The following is a 9,836-nucleotide window of genomic DNA, read 5'->3' as shown; positions in this document are numbered from 1 at the left end:
CCTACTTTGAAAACCACTCAACTAGGACATATAGGTGTGATGGTCAAGTGTGTATATAGTGTACAACAAAAACAAACAAACAAAAACACACAATTTTGAGGCAAATTGTTGATTCATATGAGTTTTCTGTAATGGTTTAAAGACTTAGGCTTTAATTTTGAAGAATGACATACTTCTACCAAACTACTTCCGCCCAGCGTGGGCCTCGTCTCCCCAGCACGGGGCTTTGTATGTGTGTGTGTGTGTGTGAGAGAGAGAGAGAGAGAGGTAGATAGATATCTGCAGCTGGATGTTATATGGGTCATCTCTTCCTCTTCCTCTGTTACACACGTCCTCGATGACGTGTACCCACGTCTGCTCTTGCGAGTAGGCGGCTCGCGCGATGAAAACATGGCAGTGTCAGTGAGCCACGCTGATGTCCAAATGCAACAAAAAGAAGATGGAGACGAGGACGAGCAGCGCGCCTCCAGATCAGACAGGTGAAAGCAGCACTGCGCTGATTCTCTCTTCACATTACTCACATGAAACAAGTTTATACATCTCTTTATACATCTAGCAACGTGCTGACTGAAGCTAGCTGGCTAACTTTAACCTTGTGTGCACAATAATTCACGTGCATCAGCCGGATTTATTTACAGTGAGAACACTTTAGCACGTGTTATGTAGCTGTAAGCAGTGTGCTACTACTACTACTACTACTACTACTACTACTAATAATAATAATACACAACATAATAACCTCCCTACACGTTACACACCCTGCCAAAAGAAGTCTGACACGGCTTTCACAAAGACAACCTACTTCCCTACTTTAATAGAAACCCTCATAGACTTTGTACTGATTTTAATGGTTATAAGAATTGTATTGGTTTTCATGGACTCTGTACTGGTCCCTGTGGATCTCTACTGCTAATTCGTTGGACCTACATCCTTAATACGGCCTACTACGTAATGGAAACCATTGGGTAATGGTTTTAATGGTTAACAGCTGATGGTTTGTGATTGTATTTGTAGTGGAAACCATTAGAATTTCTGTGATGGTTTCTTTTTTTTTTCCAGCAAGGTTGTTAAAAGTTAAATACCACATTGCAGCATTATGGGAACATTTTCTGAGTTGAAATGTTAATCCAAATGTGTATTTGCAATCATGTTTTTCTTATAAACATGCAGAATGTGAGACATAACATAAATTCTATTGCAATTGGCTTTTTCTTTCTTTCTTTTTTTCCAGATGAAAAGGTCTGTTTGACCTTTCTGAACTGGAATGATTCTGCCATATTGAATAAGCTGTTGTTTATATCAGTGCTTAGCTAAGGGAGAAGCCAGATATTTTACAATGAAGCTATGTTCACACAAACACACAGCGACAAAGAGACCAGAGAACATTCATTTTCAGTGAGAGCTGGCAACTAGATGTGGGCATGTCCAGCCACTCGATTCTCAGTACGTTTACATGGACAAGAATAATCCGATATTAACCCGATAAAGAAACTGCCATGTAAACAGCTATTATTGATTACCTTAATCCGACTAAAGTCATTGTCGAAGTAAACACAAATTGAATTAAGACGTGGAGTATTCCTGTTTTATTCGCATTCTCAAAGTGCATTACAGACATGTACACACCTTAAACACATTAACGTTGTGTGGGAGTTTTCACAGCATTTTGTGAGAGGACACGTACACACACGGCAGTGCTCAACCGTTTTACGGCAAACAAGCGAGCACGGCTGCGTCCGAAAACGCATACTTACCTACTATATAGTAGGAGAAATACATGTATCTCAGCTACTATATAGTACGTAAGTACACGGTTTGGGACACAGCCCATGGCTTCAAGCAGTCGTCTATTTGCACGTATAGCAGGACAAATAATTATCTGCACTTGAAGCGTTCGTAAAATTTAAAATGAAACACCCAAAACTGTATACGGTACCATAACGAAGACGAACTGTATGTTGATACGTGAAATTCTGGAGGGAACATCGGCCGGTGTGGCGTGGGGACGTAATGACGTGTGCCGTTAATCAATCTATGTTCTATAGAACTGGAACATGAATGGAATATTCTAAAAGTGACTCATGTAAACACCTTAATCACAAAATTGTCTTACTGAGAATAAGGTCAACAATTAGATTATCCATGTACTGTCCATGTAAACGTAGTCAATGTTGAAAAAAGCTTAGGCAAATTTGGAGCAACTTGGTGCAGCGACTACCAATGGGAGGGAAGGTGGTAGAGCGCACATGATCTGTGATTTCATAGTACAGCGACTGGCGACTTGCAACGATAAAATCGCTGCATGCGTGAAAATAACTTGAGGCGGCCAGGTTAGATGTGAATCCCTTTAACCTAAATCGTTGGGGTTAAAGGGATGTGAATCCCTTTAACCTAAATCCTTCAGAGGACCGTGTACATTTATAAAAAATTCAATGCTAACTCAAACCTGTGTAGCTCCTGTAAATGTAAAGCCAATATTACAGTAACAAGTAAGAAACTACATATCGATTTTGAAACCCCAGTAAACGTCCGGGCCCCACTGAGTACCGTGTTCTTACAGTTACTGTCACTAGAGAACGTTCCTGTCCATATGATGACAGCCTTACTCACATGAGGCTCCAATCTTTTCTGGGCTTGCGTGTGGATTCCTGGAGTGTACATGAAGCTCTGTTTGTACTCCCTCACCTGCACCAACATAAAATGCCATGTCACGAGCTCAATCTGAGGGGGTTCTCAAGTCCATGGACTTTCTCTTGCCCTGCATGGAATAATGCTTTGTAGCCTTGCCCAGATAAAGTTTGGTCCAGTGATGTGCTACTAAGGCATTTCTGATGGATATGTTTAAATACACAAACATAGAGGAGTAATATCAGGTGTCATCTTAGCACTGAAATCATATCTATATTTGTTGTGTTTTTATTTATTTATTCTTTTTAGTATGTTGTTAATCCACTCAGCAGAGCTATTTGTGGTCTACACTTTAGTGGCAGCGGTGAGGATTCTCTTGATGGCCTATTGAGGCGCACATGCCCTTTGACCCCATCACTGTCTCCACGAAAGAGGACCACAAGTCAGAGTAAAACAGAGCCGCCTCTTCTAAGGACCAATAAAAGGACGATCTACACAGCAGGACGTCCACCCTGGTACAACGTCACAGGGACCACCTTTAAAGAGGCTTTTGTTATAGGTATGTTAAACTCATCCTCAGACTCAGCTACTGATGAACTAATGCTGTTTTCACTCCTTACTGTCCAAATACTCTGCTCGTTAAGGAATCAGTCATGCAAATTTTTCTGTTAATGAAACGGTACTTTGGTTTGAGGTAAATTACGAGTATTGTATGACTCTTGAGTGTATGATAGCAAGTCACAGTATTGGAAAGTGTACTCTCTTTGTAATATATTTATTTATTTAATGTTGTGCTCAACCTACAGACTAAAGCAAGCTGAAATCGTCAAGTCAAGTTTATTTATCATTTGCACAGTATCGTACGGAAGCCCTAAGCAGCCATGCATTATAATTTTTTTTTTCTTTCTGTTGTTTTCTTGTGATCACAACTTAATTTTCTCGTGATCTCGGCATAACAAAAAATCGATTTCTAGTAATCTTGATTGTCCCGTGATCTTGACATAACCAAAAACTGTTTTCTCACGGTGTAATTTTACCCTGAGGAAAATCTTGCGCGCTGTGAATGGGACTGCTGTTACATGCACGTTGGCATCTTCACCATCATAAATGTAATAATTGCCCACTGTAAAGATGGATTTTATCTCCGCATTAAGGGAGAGGACTGTCCCCCTTCTCAAGTAACAGACACTAATGCTGAAGTCGTCAATCCTGCAGGGATGAGAGATTTTTGTAGGTCACCCCAGAAGTTCATCACCCTGGTTCCCTCGACAAAAAGCCAATAGGATTTTTCCATTGGATTTTGGATTTTTGCAGAAAATATGCTCTGTGACCAACAAAAGTTTATGATTCGTACATGTTTTGTTCATTAAGATAACATTCATAAGATTTTGAAGCGTATACACTCGCCAGAAGTAAAAAGCTATAAACGAACTACACCAGGGCCACATGACTTCAACGTCGCCATCACTACGCTTCCGACAACTCTTTCAATCTTTATTTTAAAAAAACCATACAATTGGAAAATACTATAAATTGATAAATCTACAAGTTGGAAAGTTTGCGTTGCAAGAGTGCGAGTATAAACCTAAAGAGACTGTAGGGGATGAGATTTCCTGTTCGGCGTGATGACATTTAATGTCCCCGACAACCTCTGTAGTCCCATTTAGCCACTTGTTAGCAACCGTCTTTTTCAAGACACGTAAAAGCTTTTTAAAACATCCTGAGTGAGGTATTACTGATGTATTTTATGGTGTAGTATAAAACGTGAACATATCTTGAGCTTGTGTAAAACACAGACCTTATTTAACCATTTAAGGCATTTAACCAAAAAACCCATTCAAAAACCCCATTGTCTTTGGGATGATGGATGTCCAGTACACAGAAAAATTCAGTCATGATCACGAGAAAACAGAAAAATTTAATAATGCATGGCTGCTTAGGGCTTCCGTAGTATCGCAAGACATTATGCACATTTAACATGTATATAGGCATGTGCAGATGTGTGTTTTAACTAGCTGCTCGAAGCACTTCATGAGCGTGGAGGTCAGCGTGACAAGGCGGTAGTCATTAAAGCGGGAGATGACCGTAGTCTTGGGAACTGGAATGATGGTGATCCTCTAGAAGCATACTGGAATGGCTGACAGATTTGGGGTCAGATTGAAGATATCTGTTAAGACGTCCACTAACTGGGTGGCACAGGCTCTGAGGACCTGTCCATGAGTGCCATTTGGAACTGATGCCTTGGGCATGCCTACATCACAGTTTGTCCTCCCTTTGTATTCAGTTGTTGAGCGCAGAGCACTCTATGTAATTTTGAGGTCAGACCCATGGTAGTCGTCTTCTACCATTTGTAAATCGAGCGACTCTGTGTGTGTGTGTGTGTGTGTGTGTGTGTGTGTGTGTGTGGTGTGTTATCTGTATTCTGTGAAGCCCTCATTTAGACACACAGCCATAATTAGCTCTGTTATTTAATCCTATTAGGAATATTTCTCATGGTTAATAAAGAACCTGCATTTGAGCTTTCTAATTAATGTATGTTTTGTATCCAGTTAGAATATGCGCAGGCATTAGCTTGCCTAATATATTCATTTATTTAAGTCCTAACAATTTATTTGAGAATATTTGCCATTTTTATTTCATTTATATGCTTTGTAGCAGTGTAGAATTATACTGGGGCTGTTTTATGTGTGTATTGTTGGGTCCTACAGGTTTGTGTGGTGGCAGCGCTTCAGGGAAAACCACGGTGGCCAATAAGATAATTGAGGCTCTGGATGTTCCATGGGTCGTCCTACTGTCAATGGACTCTTTCTACAAGGTAATAATAAATTAGCAGGTCAGGAGGTTCTGTAGCCTCCTCTTTCGAAGCTACTATGTTTAAACAGCTTTTAGTCACAGCATGTGGTTTTCAGTAGGTTAAGCATTTAGCGAGCTCTGTCTGATTTGTGGAGGTTTCTTTTTTTTTATTTTATTTTATTTTTTTAAACCACAGGTGTTGAGCAAAGAAGAACAGGAGCTTGCAGCCAGGAACGAGTACAACTTTGATCATCCAGATGCTTTTGACTTTGAGTTGCTTGTAACAGTCCTGCGGAAACTGAAGAAGGGTAAAAGCATCAAAGTGCCAGTGTATGACTTCACCACACATTCCCGTCGCAAAGAGTGGGTAAGTATGTGTGTGTGTGTGTGTGTGTGTGTGTGTGTTGCTGTGAGGACAGTTGTGAATACTAGCTGCTGATGAGTTTTAAATGGATTCACATTGATCAAGCATGAAGATGCAGAAGTCTAGGGCAATGTGGCTTCCACATATACATTATCTTACAAAAGTGAACACTGAAGAAATGACACTTTGCTTCAATGTTAAGTAGTGAGTGTACAGCTTGTGTAACAGTGTAAATTTGCTGTCCCCTCAAAATAACTCACCACACAGCCATTAATGTCTAAACCGCTGGCAACAAAAGTGAGTACAACCCTAAGTGAAAATGTCCAAATTGGGCCCAATTAGCCATTTTCCCTCCCTGGTGTCATGTGACTTGTTAGTATTGCAAGGTCTCAGGTGTGAATGGGGAGCAGGTGTGTTAAATTTGGTGTTATCGCTCTGGAACCATGTCCTGTGGTCTGATGAGACCAAGATAAACTTATTTGGTTCAGATGGTGTCAAGTGTGTGTGGCGGCAACCAGGTGAGGAGTACAAAGACAAGTGTGTCTTGCCTACAGTCAAGCATGGTGGTGGGAGTGTCATGGTCTGGAGCTGCATGAGTGCTGCCGGCACTGGGGAGCTACAGTTCATTGTGGGAACCATGAATGCCAACATGTACTGTGACATACTGAAGCAGAGCATGATCAGTATGCAGTATTCCAGCATGATAACGACCCCAAACACACCTCCAAGACGACCACTGCCTTGCTAAAGAAGCTGAGGGTGAAGGTGATGGATTGGCCAAGCATGTCTCCAGACCTAAACCCTATTGAGCATCTGTGGGGCATCCTCAAACGTAAGATGGAGGAGCACAAGGTCTCTAAAATCCACCAGCTCCGTGATGTCGTCATGGAGGAGTGGAAGAGGACTCCAATGGCAACCTGTGAAGCTCTGGTGAACTCCATGCCCAAGAGGGTTGAGGCAGTGGTGGAAAATAATGGTGGCCACACAAAATATTGACACTTTGGCCCAATTTGGACATTTTCACTTAGGGGTGTACTCACTTTTGTTGCCAGCGGTTTAGACATTAATGGCTGTGTGTTGAGTTATTTTGAGGGGACAGCAGATTTACACTGTTATCCAAGCTGTACACTCACTACTTTACATTGTAGCAAAGTGTCATTTCTTCAGTGTTGTCACATTAACAGATATAATCAAATATTTACAAAAATGTGAGGGTGTACTCACTTTTGTGAGATACTGTATATTCATAAGGCTCTGGACTTGTATATAACCATAAGAGTACACAGGCCTCTGTTTGTGTATACTTTAATACCATATTGTAATTCTGTGTGTGTGTATATATGTATGTATGTATATGTGTGTGTGTGTGTGTGTGTGTGTATATATATATATATATATATATATATATATATATATATACACACACACACAAACAATAGAGATGTATCGGCCGATAAAGGCTATTTTTCACGCTATTGACTGATAGTTTAAAAACATCCGATGATCAGGGCCGATTATATCCTGTCAATCACAAGAGGGTAGGAAAACGCACCGATTTCGTGCTGTGTGTAAAGATGATGTCTCCTGTGTGGACAGACGACAAAACTGCAGTTTGTAATGTCTGTAATCTCTGCACTGCTAAAATTTTACACCGGAAGTGAGCAACAGTGAAGCGGGAGTTTCGGAGCCGAGTCAAAAAAAAATTCTCGAGTTGCTCGCGCTGAATTATAGCGCCAGTACACTATTGAAAGGTTTAAATGAAGATGAGTTGTCAAAGTATAAATTGCGCAAAAAATATATTTGTGGAGTATTTCATATCCAGTCAATGTTAATGAGTTAATATCATCGAAAAAAAAGTTTGTTTGTCATTTGATGTCAATGATTAAGTAGAAATGCTTTTGTTTGTGGTGAGGGAATTAATTCCGTTAATAGGAATTAACATCCAATAAGTTAAGAAATCTTACTTTAATCTTCAGAATTTAATGTGTTAATGTTGGAGTAATGTGTTTTTTGTTTATGAGACCAGTTACTGTCAAACAACTTGTTGAAATGGAGAGAATAAAGGTTTTTATTTGCATTTTTTTTTCAGAATTGTGGAATTAATTATTATTAATTTAAAAGAATGCATAAAAGGCAGAACTATCGGTATCGGCCGATATCACTGAATAATCGGTATCGCTGAGAAATTTTGTATCGGTGCATCTCTAATAAATAATATATCTCATGACTGATCTTGGAGGTACAAGTGCATTGTGTATAACTTCAGCTTCTTCTGTGGTGGATATTTATCTTCACTTTTCCCTGTTTGAGTCAAACTATAAGCATTTTAAGTACTGCTATTTTTATTTATTTTTTTTACTCCTCTCTTGCTGATGGTATCACTTGGAGCTCTGTCTGCGAGAGAGAGAGAGAGAGGAAGTTTTGCTCTATCTTTCTATAGGTCACATTGACATGAAAGCAGAGAGAAGTGGCATTAAAATTGTTTCCACATTTAGTCTGATAGCTCTGTTCAATTTCTTGTTGTCTTAGACGCCTGTATGTTTCAAGTGATCTGTTTTTTGTGTTCTTTACATCTGCCTGTGTTAGGCCTGAAAGCAGTTTTGCACAGCAAAAAAGCACTGTGTGATTTTTGCCCCCTGCAGCTTCACTGTGGTATTACAGTATACACACAAACGGAGGCCTGTGTCCAGCTCTTACAGTTTTGTTCTTGGTTAAGTAAACAAAAGTGAAAAGCTAAAGTTCACTGCATGACCACTCACTATCCTTTAGGAGTACATGCAGGAGTTGTAGACAGCTGTATGGCAGCTCAAAGCTATAGTTTCACTATGGCAGTACAGTCATTGCTCATAAAAAAAAAAAAAAAAGGATCTGGTACTTTTAAAGAACTGGAATCCAGTGGCAGTTCTATACAGTGATTATAAAATCTTATCAAAATGCCTTGCAAATGTACTGAAATACTGCATGCGCACTGTAGTGCACGGAAACCAGATGTAATGGACAATCCGTTTCTGCTTCGAGATATAATTGGTCTGTGTATATTGATCTTAATCATGTTCATTATACACAGAATCATGTTTTAAATTATTTTTACATGTCAGTTATAATAATGCGTTTATTTTCTGTCACTTCTTAGAGAGTTTTAAAGTGTAAATAAAGTAAGGCTAAAAGTCAGTCTCCCTCACTCTGTGTGTGTGTGTGTGTGTGTGTGTGTGTGTGTGTGTGTGTGTGTGTGTGTCTTTACAGAAAACGGTCTATGGGGCCAATGTTGTAATATTTGAGGGAATCTTGTCATTTGCAAATAAGGAACTTTTGAAGGTAAGTTTACATGATGCCCTTCACAGGTGTATTGCACAACGTGGGCTAATAAAAACAGGGATTGTCTGATTTAGCCTCGCTTGATTTAGCGAAATAGGGTCAATACTATTTCTGCTAACGAGTCATAATTTTCCAGTCGACGCTCTCGCACGCATACATGCGCATGTACAGAATATACAATGGGGGAAATATATTTCCTATGAGGCTATTCACATGAAACTTTCACCAGACATCAGTATTAACTCAAGAAATCCGGAAATATAAAGAACTCACAACATATTCAATACTTTTTTCCTGTGTCATTCCACTTTATTACACATAACTTTATTTATGGACGTTAATGTCATAAATTCTTTATACTTCCGGATTTCTTGAATTAATACTGATGTCTGGTGAAAATTTCATGTGAATAGCCTAATTGGAAATATATTTACTGAAATGTTGATGCATGCAATACTTATTTCCTCCACTGTATTATCAGCCCTAGTAGAGGCCTTGAGTGAAGCTATAGTGATATGGCAGCCACTGAGAGCGAGCCACTTTTCACTCCAGCTGAACAATCACTAATTATTCAATTCTACAATGAGTATAAAAGCATTGCTGAAAAGCAACACGTCTGCAATTAACAAACTCGAGAAGCAGCATGGTGGATGATGAACATTAGAATAAATACGCAAAAACATTTTTTTTAAATAATGTAAAAGAAACAATACTAACATTAATACATCATTTTATT

The 9,836-nt window shown here is 39.4% G+C and overlaps 1 protein-coding gene across 4 annotated transcripts in view; it reads left to right on the top strand.

Annotated features, from left to right (window-relative positions):
• Positions 1–209: 209 nt before the first annotated feature.
• The window catches only part of si:ch211-243j20.2 (uridine-cytidine kinase-like 1), a 29,319-nt gene continuing 19,692 nt past the window's right edge, over positions 210–9,836 (top strand). For 2 of the 4 annotated variants that reach the window (XM_047152068.2, XM_053687735.1), the window contains exons 1-5: positions 244–479; positions 2,985–3,187; positions 5,337–5,443; positions 5,618–5,788; positions 9,029–9,100. In XM_047152068.2, coding sequence (XP_047008024.1) covers positions 391–479; positions 2,985–3,187; positions 5,337–5,443; positions 5,618–5,788; positions 9,029–9,100 — 642 coding nt within the window. In that variant the 5' untranslated portion in view covers positions 244–390. Of the gene's footprint in view, positions 480–2,960; positions 3,188–5,336; positions 5,444–5,617; positions 5,789–9,028; positions 9,101–9,836 lie in introns of all 4 variants that reach the window. The other 2 variants (XM_047152066.2, XM_017493278.3) reach the window with 2 other exon arrangements.

Source organism: Ictalurus punctatus, chromosome 2, assembly GCF_001660625.3.
Source record: "Ictalurus punctatus breed USDA103 chromosome 2, Coco_2.0, whole genome shotgun sequence".
NCBI lineage: Eukaryota > Metazoa > Chordata > Actinopteri > Siluriformes > Ictaluridae > Ictalurus > Ictalurus punctatus.
Note: the sequence above shows the minus strand (reverse complement) of the source record. Positions and strands in the feature narration are given on the sequence as shown.